This window comes from Manacus candei, unplaced genomic scaffold, assembly GCF_025592945.1.
Source record: "Manacus candei isolate 608988 ecotype Guabito, Panama unplaced genomic scaffold, ASM2559294v1 h1tg000197l, whole genome shotgun sequence".
NCBI classification, from domain to species: Eukaryota; Metazoa; Chordata; class Aves; order Passeriformes; family Pipridae; genus Manacus; species Manacus candei.
In genome coordinates this window covers 227,480-248,051 of record NW_026138245.1, presented here as the reverse complement: position 1 = coordinate 248,051, position 20,572 = coordinate 227,480, and the positions used below count along the sequence as shown (strand labels likewise).

Genomic DNA, 20,572 nt, shown 5'->3' with positions numbered 1-20,572 from the left:
TCCCCTTTTCCCCACTCTTCTGACCTCTCCCTCCCCTTTCCCATCAGCCCCCAATCCTCATTCCCCCTCCCCCTCCACTTTTGGGGGATCCCACTCCCCTCCCACTCAGTTTGGGGTCCCACCACCCCTTTTATCCCCTCTGACTCACCGACCCCCCCTTCCCAACGCCCCCTCTCACCCGAGAGCTCCTCACCTTCAGCGGGGGTGGCTCCCAGTAACACCAGTGCCCATAAATGTCCCCTCCAAAGGGGGTTAGGTGGGGTCCTGGGTGGACTCTGAGTGGGTTTGGGGGTTCCTTGGGGGGCTGTGGGGTGGTTTAAGGGGGTCCCAGCACACTTTGGGATGCGTTGGATGCCGTGTTGGGGTGCAGATGTCCCCCCAAAGCTCCCCCAGAGCAGGGTGACACAAGGGGGGGAGGGGGCACAAAGGTGCCCCCATTCCTGATCCATCCCGGAGCAACCACACTGGGGGCAACTGGGATCGTACTGGGAGCAGCCGGGCCCCTGCTGGGTTTATACTGGGATTGTACTGTGAGTGACTGCAATAATACTGGGAGTATGTGAGAGGGACTACAGCCATACTGGGGATGACTGGGATCAAAGTGGATTCACTGAATCCCCTGGAAGTGTCTGGAATTTACTGGAATCATTGGGGGTGACTGGACTCATAGTGGGATCATACTGGGAGCAACTGGGACCATGCAGGGGCAAGTGGCATCCTCCAGGTAGTGCCTCCCATTTCTGAGGAGAGAGTAAAATAAAAAGCTCCTCCCCCCCCCACAGCTATTGGAGGGCCTTCAGCCTGGAATGTGGATGTGCTGGTTGGTTCTTTTGTGTGGGTCAATCACCCAAGGCAGAAACTCACCTCCCCCGTTCAACATCCCCCCCTTACAGCAATGCAGGGCAAAGAAAGATTCCCTGCCTGGGTTTTTTTGAACAAGTAAACCTGTGACAACCTCCCAGGCTGCTGAGCAGGGACAAGGAGGCAGTGAGGCCCCAGGGCTGCAAGGGTCACTTGTCTCCTCATGGTGGGACCCTAAATGGGCAGAAAAGAAACCCCCAAGGCTCAATTTGGGAGCAATAGTGGGCAGCCATTCTTTGTTATCAGCCCCTCACCCATGGGAGGATCTTCCCCCCAACCAGGAGTGTGCCCCGTTCTCCCCCAGGGCAGCTGAGATTTACTCACAATTTTACACATCCAGCAAATGTCTTACATATTCACTCCTTCCCTCAGAAAGATCACACCCATGGGAATTAGCTCAGAGAGGTCCTTCTGAAGTCCTTCCAAAGTCCTCATTTGGTCACTGGGGCCTGTTGGTGGTCTCTGGTGCTTGTTTGGAGCTTGAACTTTACTTGACCTTGTCTGTTGAGCAGAGTATTTACAGCTGGATATAGAGGGCCCTTGTTCAGCATCTCTTCTCCAAAACCTGGACACTTATGTGACAACTACCCCAACTGAAAAGCATTCAGAAACTTCCTGATTTTGTAACTCCCCTGCCAGAAACTTCCACTGTAAAGGCCCGTGGAAAATTGCCGAGCAAGGGAGAATTCCTGCTCTCAGGAGAGACCCCGCCTGGTTTGACGGGAGGCCTGGGAAGGTTCCCCCTGGCAGAAGCTTTCCCCCCAGGCTCTCCAAGCTCCCGGCTGTGGGCAAAGCCAGCCCATGGCCCAGCGGGGTGGGCTGGGGCTGCCCAGGGGCAGGAGACACGGGCCCCACGGAGCGAGGCCAGCGGAGCCCCAGTGGGCCGGGGCTGGAGCGCCCGAGGCCCGGGAGAGGCTGGAGAGCAGGCAGGGAGCCCGCAGGCCTGCCCGCTCCCAGCTGGCAAGGGCTGCAGGCAGAGAGGCAGCTCTGCAGGCCTGGAGCAGCACAGGGGCTCTCCAGCTCTGCCCTCGGCACAGGCCTCTCCCAATGCACCAGGCACAGACGGGCACCATTGCAAAGGGGAACCTTTTAGCCCCAGTTTCGGGGGGAATCACAGACTCGCCCCAAGGAGCCACAGCCAAGAGTCTGGGGGCAGCACGGGGCCCTTCCTGGAAATTAGAGACCTTTCCTAATCTTTCAGTGGGCCCACTTTGCCTTTGGATTCCTTGTTTCCATTAATCACAGAGGGGGTGTTAGGCCATAAATCACCTTTAGCCAGCACACAGCAAAAATTCCTCACAAGCTGCTTTGGAGAGAACACAGCTTGGGAAAAGCACTAGAACTGTCAGTTTTGTGAGAGTTACCCTTGATAAGCTTCAGTGAACAAAGCCTGGGAGAGAAAGATGTGTTCTTGAACCTGCATATCTGGAAACAAGGGCCTTCTGCAGAAAGCAGCAGGTAAGGAGGAAGATGAACAAAGGCTCAGCATTTGTGGGGGAAAATGTCCACTGGAGGAAAAAGATGCTAAAAAGACTGAAAGTGTGAACTAATTAGCATAAGCAACAAGAGAGTACTGAGCAAGAGTGGCTAAAATACTGATGAATGAAATGGAACAATGAAATGATGGCATTTGGAACCGATGAACATTATTTCTTTGTCATAAATGTGTAAATGGGTGCAAAAGTGATGTACTGCTGTCTGTGTGAAGGCAGCATTGTTGTTGGCCACATACACAGCCAGCAAAGAAAGTAATGCCTTGCTTTGTCACACTAAACCCACGGTGTTAGAGGGTTTGATTGATCCCAACAATGTCAGAGCATTTGGCAACACCCTCAGCACTCAGTCACTTGCACTGCCAGCATGGGGGCCAAATGCTCTCCTTGGAAAAAACATGGACTGCCATCATTTCCAGGAGCCCAGCTCCAAAATTTGGATAGCACTTCCCAAATTGGATATGTCTGGGGATTGCTGCCATGCCAAAAGGGCCAGGACAGAAAGCTGCTGCTGGCCTTTGCCTGCCCTGGGAAACCTTTCCTCTGCCCCCCAGCACTGGGGCTGGGTGCTGTCCTTCCCAAGGGAAGGGACTGTCATCCCCCCCGGGAGCCAGCTCCAAAACTTGGATACCACCTGCCAGCCTGACTCTGTCAGGGATTGCTCCCACCCAAAAGGGGCCAGCACAGGAACCTGTTGCTGGCCTTTGCCTGCCCTGGGCACCCTGTCACCTGCCCCTGAAACACTGGGGCTGGGGGCTTTCCTTCCCAAGGACAGTTAATGGCACCAACTTTCAGGAGCCCACCTCTGAGCTTTGGGCATCATCTCTGTCCTGCAAAAGGGGCGTTTCCTCAACCCTTTGTGTTCCCTTGGTCTGTCACAGCCCCAAGAAGGCTGAGACCCTTGTTCCTGACCACTTTTAAAGAGGATTTGAAGCTTAAAGTCTTTTAGGAAACTAATCCAAAAGAGCCCCCCATTTCCAACAATGGCTTTCCTGCATTACTGGAGGGAGCAGTGAGAATTTTGGGATGAAGTCTTTACTCTGCTGCTGATGAGCTCAGAGTCGGTGTCTCCTGTGCTCTGGCCACGGGGCAGGGCCTCCCTGCCCTTTGGTCCCTGCCTCCTGACCACCCCTGTACCAGGGGATACTGTGCAGGTCACCTGGAAACAAACCCATTCCAGCCCAGCATTCCCCTGTGTGCCCACTGGAATGTGCACCAGACACCCTGAGGGAAGAAACATTTCCAGAGGGGAAGACTTTGCTCTTCCTGCTGCAGCCACAAATGGGACAAATGAAACCCTCCAACTCTGTCTTTTTGCATCAGCCAGTCAGACACCACTTTCTTCTGGCCAGGGGGTGTGTGGGGGATAACTCCAGCCCTCCCTGCCCCCCCAGCCTTTTCACTTATTTATATGTGTTTAACAAAGAAAGAATTTAAAGGGCATCAGTTCTAAATTACATCATCCTCTTCAGTATTTAGTATTCTGTCCTCTATTGGTTATTGACTTCTCACTTCTCATGCTAATTAGTCCCCATTTTTCAGGCTTTTTATTATCCTTTTTCCAGACAGGGAGTTTCCAACACCTATTGTATGGTCTTTGTTAACCTCTTCTTTATCTTCTAGTTCCTGCACAATGTCCTTGTGGTCTGTAAATTCTGCATTCCTTGTGTCCAGTTTCAGCAATCCATCTCTCTCCCCAGGCTTTGTTCACTGAAGCAGATCAGGGCTAGTTTAGCAAAACTCAAGAGTTGCAATAATTTTCCCAAGCCTGTTCCCACAAGAGCAGGTGATGACAAACTTTGCTAAGTGCTGGCCAATAGTGACTTAAGACTAACCCACTATTTAGGATGAATATTCTGGTTATGATTCACTAAAGCAATTAACTAACAAGTTAATGAACACCATTCATTTAAAAGAATCAGGAAATGATCTCGTTCCCAGCAGCAGCACCGAGTGCCCGGAGCCGATGTGTGCAAGTGCTGGGCTGGAGCAGAGACGTGCTGGAGGGGCAGATGGCAATGGGACAGCACAGAAAGGGGAAACGCTTCCCCCCAGGCCAGGGAAAGGCTGGGTTGGTCTCTGCAGCCCTGGCAGGAGAGGTCTTTGCTGTCGGGGGGGTCTCTGCAGCCCCTGAGGGGCTGTGCTGGAGGAGAAGCTGATCTCAAGGCAGGACAGAGACGCTGAAAATGTCTTTGGGTGGGCACAACCCGTGATTCAGGAACACTGACAGTCATCCCACAGAGCCTTGGTTAAATCATCAGGTGGGTGATGAAGGGACAGAAGGGCCTGCAAAGCCTGGGAGCAGGTCCCCCATTCCATTGCAAGTGGGAACACCGTGGGATCTTCTGGCAGGGCAGCAGGGCTGGGCACAGGCAAGCCAGGAGATGCTGGAGGCTGTGGCAGACAGCTCTGGGCCCCAGACAATCCCTGGGCTGCCCAGGGCTGCTCTCTTGCTGCCAGACAAGGGGGTCTGGCTGGGCAGGGGAAGGCTGAGGGAGCCAGGGCTGCAGGGAGCAGGGAATGGTGGAGCTGCAGGACAAGGAGCAGAAGGGCCCTGCAGGGCTGCAGCAGAGCTGATTGCAGGGAGCTGCCTTCAGGGCAGGGATTCTGCCCCTGGGCTCTCCCTGCTGAGGCCACACCTCGAGTGCTGTGCCCAGTTCTGGGCCCCTCACTTTGGGGAAGGTGTTGAGGTGCTGGAGCGTGTCTGGAGAAGGGCACTGGGGCTGCTGAAGGCTCTGGAGCACAAGTGCTGTGAGGAGCAGCTGAGGGAGCTGGGCTTGCTGAGCCTGGGCAGAAGGAGGCTCAGGTGGGACCTTCTCACTCTCTACAACTCCCTGACAGGAGGGGGGACCCGGGGGGGTCGGTCTCTTCTCCCAGGCAACCAACAGTGGGACAAGAGGGCACAGCCTAAAGCTGCACCAGGGGAGGTTTAGGTCAGACAGGAGGCTCAAGTTCTTCCCAAAAGGGGTGACTGGGTGTTGGAATGGGCTGCCCAGGGAGGGGGTGGAGTCACTGTCCCTGGAGGTGTTTCAGAAAAGACTGGATGTGGCTCTCAGGGCCATGGTCTAGTTGACAGGGTGGGGTTGGGTCATGGCTTGGACTCCATGATCTCAGAGGTCTTTTCCCACCTCGTTGATTCTGTGATTCTGGAATGGCCCCTTGGTTCCATGAGGTTTTGCAGTGTCACAGTGGCCCTTTGATTCCATGAGGTTCCACAGGATCACAAAGGCCACTGGATTCCATGAGGGTACCAAAGGTCTCAGGGCTCGTTTGATTCCATGAGGCCCCACATGTCACACTGGCAACTTTGTTCCATGAGGCTCCACAGTGGCCCCTGGGTTCCTTTAATTCCATGAGGTCCCGCAGTGTCACGATGGTCCCTTGATCCCATGGGGTCCCGCAGTGTCCCAGGGTTCCTTTGGCTCCATAAGGCTGATCTCGGGCTCTGAGACAGAACTGAACCAGCAGTGGTTGTCCAGAATGTGCCCTAGAAAATATCTGTGTAACCAACTGCAATGGAGAGAAACCAGTCAAGGAAAGGAAAGAAACAATGAAGGGAGGAACTCGTGGTTCACAGAAGCAGCAAAGCAGGCAAAGGTGGGGTGTTACAGAATCCCAGAATGAAAGAATGTGCGGGTTGGAAGGGACCCCAGAGGGATCATCAAGTCCAACCCTGAGCCCTGCCCAGGCCCATCCCCAAGAGTCACAGCCTGTGCCCCAGAGGATCATCCAAACTCTGCTGGAGCTCTGTCAGCCTTGGTGCTGTGCCCACTGCCCTGGGGAGCCTGTTCAGTGCCAACCAGCCTGGGGGGGAAGAACCTCTTTCTAACATCCAACCTGAGCCTGCCCTGACACAACTCCAGGCCATTCCCTGGGGGCTGTCCCTGGTCCCCCCAGAGCAGAGCTCAGGGCCTGCCCCTCCTCTGCCCCTCCTGAGGAAGTTGGAACTACCATGAGGTCTCCCCTCAGTCTCCTCTTGTGCAGCTGAACACCCCAAGTGCCCTGAGCTGCTCCTCCTAAGGCTTCCCCTGCAGAGTCTTCCCCATCCTGGTGGCCTCCTTTGGACACTCTCGACTGGCTCAATCTCTTCCTTCCATTGTGTCCCCCCAGAGTGCCCCACTATTGAGGTGAGGCCGCCCCAGGGCAGAGCAGAGCGGGACAATCCCCTCCCTGGCCCGGCCATGCTGGGCCTGATGCCCCCAGGACAGGGTTGTCCCTCCTGGCTGCCAGGGCACTGCTGACTCCTGGCCAAGTGGGCACCCCCAGGACCCCCAGGGCCCTTTCCCAGCACTGCTCTCCAGCCTCTCATTCCCACTCTGTCCCCACATCTGGGGTTGCCCCATCCCAGGGGAAGAATCCAGCACTGCCTCTTCTTGAACTTCCGTGGCTCTGCAGCCAACCCATCCCGCCACCGCCCCAAAACACCCACCGGGGACCCCCAAAATCCCCCTAAGGGGCTTTTGCGGCTCAGCTTTGGAGTCCTGTAAGATCCAAACATTCTCCCCCTACACCCCCCCCCTTCCAAAAAAGAAACAAACACCAAAACCCCCACCAAGATATCTGGGACAAGCTCCCCCTTCCCGACCCCCCGCGAGATGGGGCGGGGGGGACGATCCTGTTGCCGTTCCCGCTCCGCCTTTCTCCCTGCCCTTCCTGCCGCCCCTCCTTCTCCTGCTGCATCGCTGCGGCCGCGGGCGGAGCTCTGGGGTGAGCGGGGGAGGGGGACGAGCCGATGGGAAAGGGGGGAAAGGAGGGAAACGGGGGGTAGGACCCCCAAAGGGAGCGCGGGGGGCGGTGGGTGAGCCCCAAAGGGAGCTGGGGGGAGCCGGGGTTTGGGGGGCCGGTGGGCAAGGGGTGGGCGAGGGGGGCTAAGGGGAGGTGGGAGAGCGGGCAAGGGGTTCCCTTGGGGGTCCCTTGGTGTCCCCATGCGTTGATCTGTGGAGAGGGGGGCCCTGGAGAGGGGACACCCCCGGGCTCGCTGTGCCGAGCCGGCGGTCGGGGCCGTGCTGTTGGTTGCCGATCCCGGCCGGCTGAGCCAAGAGCCCGGCCACGTGTGCGGGGCCCGATCCGCTCCCTGCTCTCGTTGCCCCGGGGCAGCCTCTGGTGTCCCCCCGGCTGTGGGGGCGTTTTGTTGGCTCGGGCACAGGCGGCCCTTGTGCGGGGCTGTGTGCCGGGGGGCTGCTGGGGGTCCCCGGGGGGTGTTTTGGGGCGGTGTCGGGGTGGGTTGTGGGCAGAGCCCCGTGGGTGGTCGGGGGGCTGCGGGTCCCCCCCTTGTTGGGGGTTGGTGTTGGTGGGTGAGGCCCCGGCGGCTCCATTGTGAGGCCGGTGTGGGCGGGGGGGGCTGGTCCGGGGGAGCCGGAGGGAGCCGAGGCAGCGGGTTTGGGGAGCCCTCGGGAGAGCCGGGGGTGGGGGGAGGAAGGGCGGGAGCCCCGGAGTGTGGAGAGCGGAGCGGGGCGATGGCGGAGCTGGGGGACCCCCGGCAGGCTGGAGGGGGGAGCAGGGAGAGGGAGGAGCCCCGGGAGGCTGCAAGGGGGGTCCCGGAGAAGGGGCAGCCTGGGCAGTGGGGACCCCTGGGATCCCCGGGCCAAGAAAGTGGAGAAGACGGAGAGGGGGAATGTCTGTGAACCCGGCCCCCTGAAGCAGAGAGTGAGGGAAGAAGGGACCCCTGAGACCCCCAAAAGCCCCGGCATCCCTAAGCGGGACCCCCAGCAGCCCAGAGAGGGGAGAGCCCAGAAGGTAAAGGTGCAGAGACCAGAGAGGGGGAACTTCTGGGAGGGGTTTTTTGGGCTGAATGTTCATATATGGGAGTATTTTTTTGCTGTCCCTTGATCTTTTGCAAATTTAGGGGGACTTTGTTTTTTTTTCCCAAATGTCTGTGTTTCCTGTTTTTCTGGTCTAAATCTTGTTGTTTAGGAGATTTCTATGGACACAAGATGCCCAGTGAGTCCTAGAGCTGGACTTGGGCAGGAGGAACTCCCAAGGCAACGTGCTCACCCCTTGTTTTCCCCCCCCATCAGGATTTCTGCTTCCCAAAGCTTGGGCGGATGGAGGAGGAGGCTGCGAGGAAGAGGAAGATGCCTTGGGCCCCCCAGGCAGGTGAGGAGGAAGTCAGTGCCCCTTTGGGTGGGTCTTTTGTCTTTTGTGGCCATCCTACCGGGGCCGGAGTTGGGGGGATGTCCTTGGCCTTCCCTGTGGGCCGGAGGCAAATCCCCTGCGTGTCCTTGTTGGTTCCTGCCCCAGGCCCCGAGGTGAGGCCAGAGAGCGCGGAGGACAAATCCCCCCGGCAGAGCCTGGTGGGAGAGGCCGTTTTGAAGGGCTCCCCGGCGCAGGAAGGCAGCGGGGAGGAAAAGGGCCGGAGATGCCCCCGCAGGAGGGGCTCCAAAGCCAGCCCAGGGGGCTGTGAGGAGGAAAGAGCCAGCATGTGCCGAGAAGGCGGCCGGAGCTTGAGGCGGAGCTGCGAGCTGGTGGTCCCTGAGCAGCCTCCCAGCAGGGAAAAGCGCTTCAGGTGCTTGGAATGTGGGAAGAGCTTTAGGAAGAGAACCTACCTCCTGAGGCACCAGGACGTCCACACTGGGGAACGGCCATACACGTGTGAGGAGTGTGGGAAGAGCTTCAGTGACCACTCCACACTCCGCAACCACTGTCGCATCCACAGTGGGGAACAGCCCTACACGTGTGGGGAATGTGGGAAAAGCTTCAGGCAGAGCTCCAACCTCCACAAGCACCGTCGCATCCACACTGGGGAACGGCCATACACGTGTGGGGAGTGTGGGAAGAGCTTCAATCATAGCTCCGCCCTGCTCCAACACCAGATGATCCACAGTGGGGAAAGGCCCTACATGTGTGAGGAATGTGGGAAGAGCTTCAACCATATCTCTACCCTGCTCCGACACCAGATGATCCACAGTGGGGAAAGGCCCTACATGTGTGAGGAGTGTGGGAAGAGCTTCAAACAGAGCTCCCACCTCCTCAGACACCAGACGATCCACAGTGGGGAACGGCCCTACATGTGTGAGGAGTGTGGGAAGAGCTTCAAGCGGAGCTCCTACCTGCTCCAACACCAGAGGATCCACAGTGGGGAACGGCCCTACACGTGTGGGGAATGCGGGAAGACCTTCAATAACCGCTCCACCCTTCGCAACCACCGTCGCATCCACAGTGGGGAACAGCGCTACACGTGTGGGGAGTGTGAGAAGAGCTTCAAACGGAGCTCCCACCTGCTCCAACACCAGATGATCCACAGTGGGGAAGGCCCTACACGTGTGGGGAGTGTGGGAAGAGTTTCAGGGACAGCTCCAGCCTTTGCAAACACCGTTGCATCCACACCAGGGAATGGCCCTACAAGTGCTTGGAATGTGGGAAGAGCTTCAGCACAAGCACCAAGCTGCTCAGCCACCAGCACATCCACACTGGGGAACAGCCCTACACGTGTAGGGAATGTGGGACAGCTCCACCCTCTACACCCACCTTCGCATCCACATCAGGGAGAGGCCTCACAAGTGTGGGGAGTGTGGGAAGAGCTTCAGGGACAGCTCTGCCTTGACCTCCCACCAACGGACCCACCGGTAAGAGAAGCCCCGAGTGCCCCGACTGCGGGAAGAGCTTCGGCCGCTGCTCCAACTCCATCAGCCATGGGAGGACCCGCGTTGGATGATCCACAGGGACCCCCGTTGGGCACAGACCTGGTGTGCTGGTTTAAAGGTAAACCAGCAGGGGAAATGACAGCGGTGACCCCTAGAATGGGATGGAACACCTGGAATGGGAATGAGAATGCCTGGAATGGGAATGGGGACATCAGGAATGGGATGGGGACAATAGCAATGGGATGGGAACACCAGGAATGGAAATGGGAACACCTTGATTGGGGAGATTGGGAGCAGACTGGGGACACTAGGAATGGGAATGGGGGCAGCAGGAATGGGAATGGGGACACGTGGAATGGGGAGGGAACACCTGGAATGGGAATGGGAACACCTGGAATGGAAATGGGGACACCAGGAATGGGAACACCAGGAATGGGAATGGGAACACCTGGAATGGAAATGGGGACACCAGGAATGGAAATGGGAACAACTGGAATTGGAATGGAGACACCTGAAATTAGAACACCAGGAATGGGAATGGGAACACCTGGAATGGAAATGGGGACACCAGGAATGGGAATGGGAACACCTGGAATTGGAATAGAGACACCTGGAACGGGAACACCTGGAATGGGAATAGGAACACCTGGAATGGGAATGGGGACACCTGAAATGGGAATGGGGACATTGGGAATGGGAATGGGAACACTGGGAGCAGGTTGGGGACACCAGGAATGGGAATGGGGACACCTGGGATTGGAATGGGGACACCTGGAATGGGAATGGGAACATTGGGAACAGACTGAGCACACCAGGAATTGGCATGGGGACACCTGGAATGGGAATGGAGACACCTGGAATGGGAATAGGGAAAACAGAGGTGGGATGGGAACACCTGGAATGGGAATGGGGACAATAGGAATGGGAATGGAGACATCTGGAATATGAATGGGAACCCCAAGAACTGGGAATGGGGAAAACAGAAGTGGGATGGGAACAGCAGGAATTGGAGGAGGGACAATAGGAATGGGAATGGAGACACCTAGAATGGGATGGAACACCTGGAAAGGGAATTGGAACGCATGGAATGGGAATGGGAACACCTGGAATAGGAACTCCTGGAATGGGAATAGGGACAATAGGAATGGGATGGGAACAACTAGAATGGGATGGGAACACCTGGAACAGGAATGCAAACCCGTGGAATGGGAATGGGAACAGCCGGGCCCGGGCTGTGTCCCTGGGGAAACAGGAGGCCAGGCCCAAAAGAGTTAACTAAGAAATTGGGGCCTGCTAACAAGCTACCAACATCCAAGACCATCTGTGCTCGTTCTGTTCTACTGACTGGAGCAAAGCTTCAGAGAATAGTGCAGGAACATGTCCTAGGCCTCGAGGGGATAAATTAGAGAGACAGCAGGATCAGGGAGACATTGGAATAGGAGGAATAGGCCGGGAGCCAGGGCTTTTTCCAAGCTTCAGTGAGCGGGTGAAGAAGAATGGAAGAGAAGGAAGGTCAAGCTGAGGAAGATGAGTTGAAGCCCCCAGAGCCATGGAGGAAGAGTGGAAGTACCCTCAGGATTGAGGGCCAAGAGAAACACCGCCCCAAGCCCCGCCTGAGCTCCACCTCTACTCCGCCTGTTATTAATATGCATCGATAGATGTTGTAATCACTTGAATATGCATTTAATCCCAGCTGAAGATTGGATAAAAATGCTGATTTTGTGTGAAGCCTTGGAGCAAGTTTGTCCAGCGCCAGCTGGCTTGCTCCCAACGTTGAATAAACAAATCCCTTGCTGCTTAAAGATAAAAAAGTCTCTCAGCAGTTTCTCGGACCAATTTTTCGGATTCAGCGCCCAGTCAGTCCCAGGATGGTCCCAGTCACTCCTGGTCTCTCCCAGTTTCTCCCAGTTTCCTCCATGTGGTCCCACTCATTCCCAGTTGCCCCCAGAAGCTTCCAGCATGATGCCAGTTCCTCACAGCCGCTTCCAGTCATCCCCAGTGCACTCCCAGTTGCTCCCAGTATGATCCCAATCACCTCCTGCATGATCCCACTCACTCCTGGTATGATCCCAGGATGACCCCAGTCACCCTCAGTGTGGTCTCAGTTGCTCCCAGCATGGGTCAAGCTTCTCCCACCATGATCCCAGGATGATCCCAGTTGTCCCCATCATGGTCCCAGTTGCTCCCAGTTGCCCCTAGCACAGATCCAGTCACTCCAAGTATGATCCCAGTCCTCCCTCCTGACAGTCCCAGTCAATCCCAGTTGCTTCTCTTGTAGATCCAGTCACTCACAGTTCCTTCCAGTTGCCCCCAGCCTGGTCCTAATTCCCCTTCCCGTAGTCCCAGTCACTCCCAGTATGGTCCCAGTCACCCCCACCATGGTTGCAGACACTCCCAGTATATCCCAGTAGAGCCCTCAGCATGCTCCTAGTCCTTCCCAGTCACTCCCAGATGCCCCAGTAACATTCCAGTTTCCACCAGTAGGATCCCAGTGACTCCAAGCCTCTCCCACTATATCCTATGTGGCCTCCAGTTGCTCCCAGTAGCCCTCAGTGTGGTCCCAGTTGCTCCCAGTATGATCCCTGTTGCCCCAGTTCTGGTCCTGGCGGGTCCCAGTGTGCTCAGATCCTGCTCCCGGGGGGTCCTGCTGGGTCCCAGTCCTGGTCCCGGTGTATCCTGGTGTCCCAGTCCATCCCAGTCTGTCCCAGTCCATCCCAGTCCGTCCCAGTCCATCCCAGTCCATCTCAGTCCCTTCTCACCCGTTTCCCGGGTCCTGCCCCCCCGCCCCCCAAGATGCTGACGGGGTCGGGGCTCCGTCTTTGGCTTCGTCTCCCTGGGCCTGCCTGGAATGAAGGGGCCGCTGGGACACTGCGGGACCTCCTGAGACCAAAGGAATTCTGGGAGAATTTGGATACTCCTGGAATCAAGGCACAACTGGGACACTGCAGGGCCCTATGGAAAAAAAGGAACTTTGTGACACTGTGGAATTCCTGGAATCCAGGGGCCTTTGGGACATGGGGGCCTCATGGAACCAAAGGAACCCTGAGGTAACGTCACGACGGAAAGCTCTAGACACCTCAATATGAGAATCCAGGAACTTTGTTTATTGTAGATTGATAGTAGCTTAATATACACTCTATAATAGGTTCATGAATATTACAGAAATCAGGCTCATTATTGGTACTCGGTTAGGTGGTGATATCATCTTAACTGCTTTCCACTGTTTACACAGGTGGCTCATTAAGTGCCTTTGTTTTGGTAATGCCTAGCTCCTGTTTCTCAGTTCAATTTAGAATACCCAAGGACACTGCCACTTTCTCAGGGCCCTGCTATCTCTAACTTTCTCATGGGCCTAGGGAAACTGCTTATACTTTAGCAGTAGTCTTATACTTTAACAGCTCATCCATAGCCTTAGCCATGTTCATATGTCCTCGCATTTCTAACCAATCCTCTACAATTCCCCCGTTTTTATTATGGGTCAACAATGTTTTCTTTGTCGTAGTATTTAGACGTCTAGTAATACAAGAAAAGGTAACACGAGCTAAAAGGCATACCAAATAAGCAAGTACGAAAAGGATCTGAGGCAGATGCCAAGGACAAGCAAAAGGATGATTGTCCTGTTTGATTTGCCCAGGTGACCCATATGTTTTTCCGAGGGTCAATGGTGTGAAGAGCCCCAACATTGGCAATCATACCCGTGAAAAGAAGAAAACTTATTACATAGCCGTACAATGAAATAGACAGAAATCCTAACATCTTTGCTATACTAATACACAAAAACAGTAAATCAAGTCCGGGCACGTAAGTCTTGCAGTTCCTTTGTGTACAGTTACTCAGTTAATTCAGATGCTGTTCCAGTGTCTCCCTCTTCAGCAGGTGCAGGGGAATCAGGTGTTGAAGAGGCTGGAGGTGGTGGTGTAAGGTCAGGTGAGGCTGCAGGCACCGCAGGTGTCTCTCCTCCTCATTCTTGAGGGCTCTCAATTGCTGGCTTGACCCAACGACTGGGAACCCACAGGGTACCTGTAGAAGTAGACACACAGAAGTAGCCTCGGCCTATAAAGATGACTTCTGCTGGACCTTCCTACATCCCAGTTTTAGGATTCCGATAATGAACCTTCATGGATGGTCCTTTTGACACCTGCTCTTTCTGATTATGTTTGATGATAGGAGGTACTGAATCATCTCCGAAAATACACAAATGGTTAAGGACAAAAAGAGTTTTGCTAACTCTCTCTCGGGCATCCCTGATGTCTTTGTATTTCTCAAGGTAGCTTTTAATTGTTCCATTCATTCGCTCTACTATAGCTTGTCCAGTAGGCGAATGAGCTATGCCCGTAACATGCTTTATGTCCCACTGCTGCAAGAATTGTCCCAGAATCCTGCTAACATAGGCAGGTCCGTTATCTGTTTTTAACGTTTTAGGGACTCCCATGACAGCAAAGCAATCTGTCAGATGACGCTTCACATCTTGGACCTTTTCTCCTGGCTGCAGCATGGCCCATACGAAGTGACTGTAGGTATCAATTGACACATGCATGTATTTCAATCGACCAAAAGCAGGAACATGTGTGACATCCATCTGCCACAACTCATTAGCTTTTAGTCCTTTGGGATTAACTCCCACTCCGAGGCCTACTCCTTTATTTTGCTGACTGCAAATAGGGCATGCTTTCACTATTGCTCTGGCATCTTCAATTGACAGTCCATATGAGTGACTGAGACCTTTTGCATTTTGATGATATACAGCATGAGCCTCACGTGCTCTCAGGAAAGGAGGTATAGGAGCTTCTGTGACTGTTGACACTAGACGATCTGCTCTAGCATTTCCTTCTCCCAACCCTATATTCCATTGATGACTCCTGATATGCAACACAGCATATCTGGCTGACCGGTAAGCAATTGCTTTGTGAAGCTGCTGTAATAGTTGCATGAGTCTGGCATTCTTAACTTCTCTAATGCTGGCATCTTCGATTCGATTAGCTACTCCTGCAACATACATCGAGTCTGTAACCACATTAAGTGTTTGATCTAGCCAGTGAGATAATGCCCACACAACAACTGCAAGCTCTAATGTTTGTAAAGAGTCCTTTAAGTGAGCGCTTAAGAAGTGTTGATGCCACCGCCCTTCGTGCCTCCAGGTGGCTACGGCACGCTGTGATCTTTTTCCAGCGTCAGTGAATGCGGTGATTGCATTCTGAAGTGGTGTCGCAGATCGCTTTGGAACTTGCAGCCACGCCTGGTTAGCCATCCAGGCTAGTGACTGCAAAGGATGGATGTTAATGATGGCATCTGACATGAGTAGTGCTCCTTGCAGCTCAGGAGAATGGACTAAATACCAATCCAAGTCCTCCTGTCTTATCGGTACTTGTATCTCATGTGGTTCTGACCCGGTCGCTTGCACAATCCGGTTTCTGCCTTTTTTAATGAGCTCTGATAAAGTCTGAATCCTTTCCTGGACTGTTCTGCATGGTTGCAAAGACGTTGTCAGCCATTCTAACACAATTTGTTGCCCTTTAGTTGATGTTGCAAGCCGCTTTTGATTGTCCCCCGTTTTTATTTTTTGCTGCGTGAGGGCTCCCATAAAATGCTTTTCTCCTGCCAAGATGGTGAGATTGACAGGTGTACCCTCTATCCGTTGGTGTGTGACACGATCTGCAATACTGGTCGTAATCTGATGTAAGAGGTTTCGCTGTTCCGGGGTGACAGTTACTGCTGTTGAAGGGTCTGTACCCTTTAATAGCGGTCTGAGGGGTTCTAGCCACTCATTAGGTATTCCCACTACTGGACGCAGCCACTGTAAGTCTCCTAAGAGTCTCTGAGCATCATGCAAGGTGGCAATCTCTATATTGATAGACAATTTCTGAGGTCGAATGACAGAGTCTGTGATTTGCCAGCCTAAATAATGCCAGGGACTGGATTCTTGAATTTTCTCAGTGGCTATGACTAAGCCTTGCTGCTGCAACTGATTAACCAGCTGCTGTTTTTGATCTTTTGTAAACTTAGTCGGCTGGGCGAACAATAAATCGTCTACGTAGTGGTAAATGACTGTCGAGGGCCATGATTTTCTGATTGGCTGTAATGCAGCGTCCACGTAGAGCTGACAAAGAGTGGGAGAATTCTTCATTCCCTGAGGCAACACAGTCCACTCATAACGTTGCGCTGGTCCTTCCTTGTTTATAGCAGGAACAGTGAATGCAAAACGCTGACGATCCTGCTCATGTAATGCAATAGTGAAGAAGCAGTCCTTAAGATCGATTATTAACAGGAACCAATTTTGTGGGATCATAGCTGGATTTGGCAGTCCTGGTTGTAATGCCCCCATCGTATGCATCTGGGCATTTACTGCACGTAAATCATGTAACAGCCTGTATTTCCCAGATTTCTTCTTGATCACAAAAATAGGAGTATTCCACGGGCTAGTTGACAAACGCAAATGTCCCTGTTGTAACTGCTCTGACACCAACGCATGTGCCTGTAAAAGACTTTCCCTTTTTAAGGGGCATTGCTCTACCCACACCGGCGTTTCTGTCTTCCATTGGAGCGGGATCGGGAAAGTCCAGGCAATGGCCGTCATGCTAAAGGGGATCTTGGTTCGTTGGTCAGAACCACCCCCATCTGAGCGAGAATGTCTCTCCCTATTAATGCTTGTACTCCATCGGGTAGGGGGAGAACAGACACCGTACAGTTCACAGTCATTTCATCCAACGTGATAGTTATAGGAGGAGACCTTTTTGCCAGAGTCAGACCACCCACTCCTGCAACTGTTGCTCCTGAGTTTACCAAGGGCCACGATGTGGGCCACTTGCGAGCTGCAACAATGCTGACGTCAGCTCCCGTATCCAAAAGAGCAATTAAATGTGCAGTTTGTGAGTTCCATTGGAGCTGGATAGCTTTTCGTGGTCGTCTGGCCAAATCTATTGTTAGCAGAGCCGATGTACCGGTAGATCCGAAGCCCTGATCTCCTCGTTCGGGCTTATCCGATGGTCAGGAGCGATCTGAGGGAGCGGTATCAGTTGTGCGATACGAGATCTGGCCGGTATATGCAAAGGTGGAAATAGTGTATTTACCATGATTGATATTTCTCCAGTGTAATCGGCATCAATCAGTCCCACTAAAACAGTTAATCCAGCCATTGTGGACGAGGACCGACCTATTAACAAAGCCCCCACTGGTTTGCCGTCGATTAACACCGGCCCGTGCACTCCTGTCGGTATTTTCTGAGGACGCTGGTCTATTAGGGTGCAGTCTATTGTGGTTGCCAGGTCCAGCCCGAGGCTCCCTCTGTTTGCGGGATGCAGTGTGAGGTCTGAGCCGGGAAGCTGTGAGTAGTTGGAGCCGTCACCTGTGTCTTGGCGCGGGACCCCTTCGCGCTGGCTTTCCCGTTTCCTGACCCACACCAGCACATAGCAGGAACATGCGTGTTTTGCTGACAGCGAGAACACCACACCGGACTGGACTGGCACTCTCTTCGTACGTGTCCGTATGCTCCACACCGAAAACAGCGTCTTTGTGCTGGTCTGCTTCGTTGCGTGGCTCCGGTCGGAGCTTGTAAGGGCGCAAGCGCGGCTAAAACCTGAGAGCTAGTAGCCTTTGCCTGCTCCTTTAAGCTTTCACCTAGCTCTTTAACCGCGTTCACTAACATAGCATTAGGCCCCTGGGGTATTTGCGCCATTCTCTCTAACAGCTCCTCAATTGACCAATTACCCGGGAGCGTAACAATGACATTGCGAGCTGTAGAATTACAGTTCTGCAGCACACACTGCTTTAGCAAAGCGCCGCGCATATATTTGGGAACCCCCGCTAACTGGATGGCATTAGCAACCCGATCTATAAACGATCCAAAAGGTTCATCCCTTCCCTGTTTGATCCCCATATATGACGGAATTCCCCCCGGAGCTTTGATCTTATCTAGAGCGAGACGGGCTAGGCGCATAGACTCCCTGATCTTATCCGGCCCTATTAACGCTTGTGCCTCTATTCTGGCATACGGTCCGAAGCCCATTAATTCATCTAGCGTAACCCCGTGCAAAGGGTCAGCTGCCTGTCTCTGAACCGCTACGGCCTCCTGGCAAAGCGCCTGCCAATGCGCACTATGTAGCATTTGCTGGTGCTGTGAAAGAACCAACTTCATAATGTTACTGATATCTGCTGGTAAAAGCAAGTTGCTACCCCAAATATAATTTAACATTTGTCGGGTAGGCTCACCCTGGATTCCACTCTCATTAACGGTAGCACGCAATTGCGACAACAGCTTCCAATCAAGGGCAGTGATATTCACTACCAATCCACCCCCTTGTGCCAGAGCATAAACTACTGGAAAGGCATTAGTTAAAGTTTCTGCCGCTTCTTTATCTCCCGCTTGCAAAGCATCTGCGGCAATGCCTTGCCAGAGCTTTCGCCGCTCTGCCGCGACAGTACTCGATGTATCGGGTGAGGGGAGTGACGCAGCCCCGGTAGACGAGGTCTGCTGGGACTCAGGGGACGGGCTAGGGAACTCTAGGGAAGGGGCAGTGGGAGTAATAAGAGCCTGCTCTTGGGGTTCAGGCGGGATATGTACAACATTAGTCGAGGGAGGCAGCGGGCACGGAGACTCAGCCGCGAAAGGATTGCCGATGTCTCCCAAACGCTGCGCAGCAACTCGGGCAGCCTGCTGCTCGGCCTTATGTTGTTGTAAAGCATTAGAAACAGCCTGCCACTGCTTGGCTAACTTTTTAGCTACTTTATCATCATTCAATAAATCCTCCCACAACTTATCCCTGTACCGTTTCCATTCACCTTCATCAAAGACCGTATTGGGGTCCACAAAACACCCTTTCGCAAACCCCACCTTAAGCAATTCCGGTAAATCCTTTTTTAAATCTCACCCTTTAACTCCCCGCTTTCCCAGAAAGCATTGGAGCAATGATAGTGCTGCCTGTCTCTCCATTACCTAAAAAACGTGTTACCACGCTTTGTGCAGCCCTTTCCACGAGACTTTGCGGCTTTGTCGGCGGGCCTCCTTCTTTAGGAGTCTTCCCGGGCGCCGGGTCCAACTATTTCGTTGCTGGGAACGCAGAACTTAACTCTTTCGCCGTCCGAAATCCCCGAAAGGGAGGCGTCCGGCGGCGGCAAGTTGAGCTCTTTTTCGTTCAACCCTTTCGCCTTCTTGTGCTGCACGGCAAGACCGACCGAAATTCCTACGTCCGACCGCGGCTGCGAGAACCCGACTTGGCTCTCGGGAGTCCGACTTGACTCCGACCCAGGAGATCCATCTTGATCTCCTAGAGACCCCCCCTTGGTCCCTGTTACACAGACGCCAGTAATAACGTTGCGATGGAAAGCTCTAGACACCTCAATATGAGAATCCAGGAACTTCGTTTATTATAGATTGATAGTAGCTTAATATACACTCTATAATAGGTTCATGAATATTACAGAAATTAGGCTCATTATTGGTTAGGTGGTGATATCATCTTAACTGCTTTCCTTTGTTTACACAGGTGGTTCATTAAGTGCCTTTGTTTTGGTAATGCCTAGCTCCTGTTTCTCAGCTCAATTTAGAATACCCAAGGACACTGCCACTTTCTCACGGCCCTGCTATCTCAGACTTTCTCATGGGCCTAGGGAAACTGCATCTTATACTTTAGCAGTAGTCTTATACTTTAGCAGCTCATCCATAGCCTTAGCCATGTTCACATGTCCTCGCATTTCTAACCAATCCTCTACAATTCCTGGTGTCCCCAGTCTGCTCCCAATGTCCCCATTCCCATTCCAGGTGTTCCGATTTCCATTTTTGGTATTCCCATCCCATTGCTATTGTCCCCATCCCATTCCTTATGTCCCCATTCCCATTCCAGGCATTCTCATTCCCTTTCCAGGTGTTCCCATTCCCATTCCAGGTGTCTCCATTCCCATTCCTATTGTCCCCATTCCCATTCCAGGTGTTCCCATCCCACCTCTGTTTTCCCTATTCCCATTCCAGGTGTCTCCATTCCCATTCCAGTTGTCCCCATTCCAATTCCTGGTGTCCCCAGTCTGCTCCCAATGTTCCCATTCCCATTCCAGGTGTCCCCATTCCCATTCCGGGTGTTCCCATTCCCATTCCTGGTGTCCCAAACCTACTCCCAATGTTCCCATTCCCATTCCCAATGCTCCCATTCCCAGCCCAGGTGTCCCCATTCCCATTCCTGATATCCCCATTCCCATTCCAGGTGTCCCCATTCCGATTCCTGGTGTCCCCATTTCCATTCCAGGTGTTCCCATTTCCATTCCAGGTGTCTCCATTCCCATTCCTGGTGTCCCCATTCCCATTCCTGGTGTTCCCATTCCAGGCGTTTCCATTCCCATTCCAGGTGTTTCCATTCCCATTCCTGGTGTCCCCATTTCCATTCCAGGTGTTCCCATTTCCATTCCAGGTGTCTCCATTCCCATTCCTGGTGTCCCCATTTCCATTCCAGGTGTTCCCATTCCCATTCCAGGTGTTCCCTCCCCATTCCACATGTCCCCATTCCCATTCCTGCTGCCCCCATTCCCATTCCTGGTGTCCCCAGTCTGCTCCCAATGTCCCCAGTCTGCTCCCAATGTCCCCATTCCCATTCCAGGTGTTCCCATTTCCATTCCTGGTGTTCCCATCCCATTCCTTATGTCCCCATTCCC

General features: G+C 53.7%; 2 protein-coding genes across 2 annotated transcripts in view; one reads left to right on the top strand and one right to left on the bottom strand.

The window, feature by feature from the left end:
* LOC127464161 (zinc finger protein 501-like) overlaps positions 1 to 9,732 on the top strand; it is a gene marked incomplete at its 3' end in the record, with an annotated part of 84,187 nt that extends 74,455 nt beyond the window's left edge. Inside the window, 2 exon segments of the mRNA XM_051774332.1 lie at positions 8,603 to 9,599; positions 9,602 to 9,732. Of these exon segments, the coding sequence (XP_051630292.1) occupies positions 8,603 to 9,599; positions 9,602 to 9,732 (1,128 nt within the window).
* LOC127464165 (uncharacterized) overlaps positions 1 to 20,572 on the bottom strand; it is a 348,813-nt gene that overhangs the window by 251,711 nt on the left and 76,530 nt on the right. Inside the window, exon 3 of the mRNA XM_051774361.1 lies at positions 10,605 to 10,645. The gene's annotated coding sequence lies outside the window, so the exon portion shown is untranslated. The remainder of the gene's footprint in view (positions 1 to 10,604; positions 10,646 to 20,572) is intronic.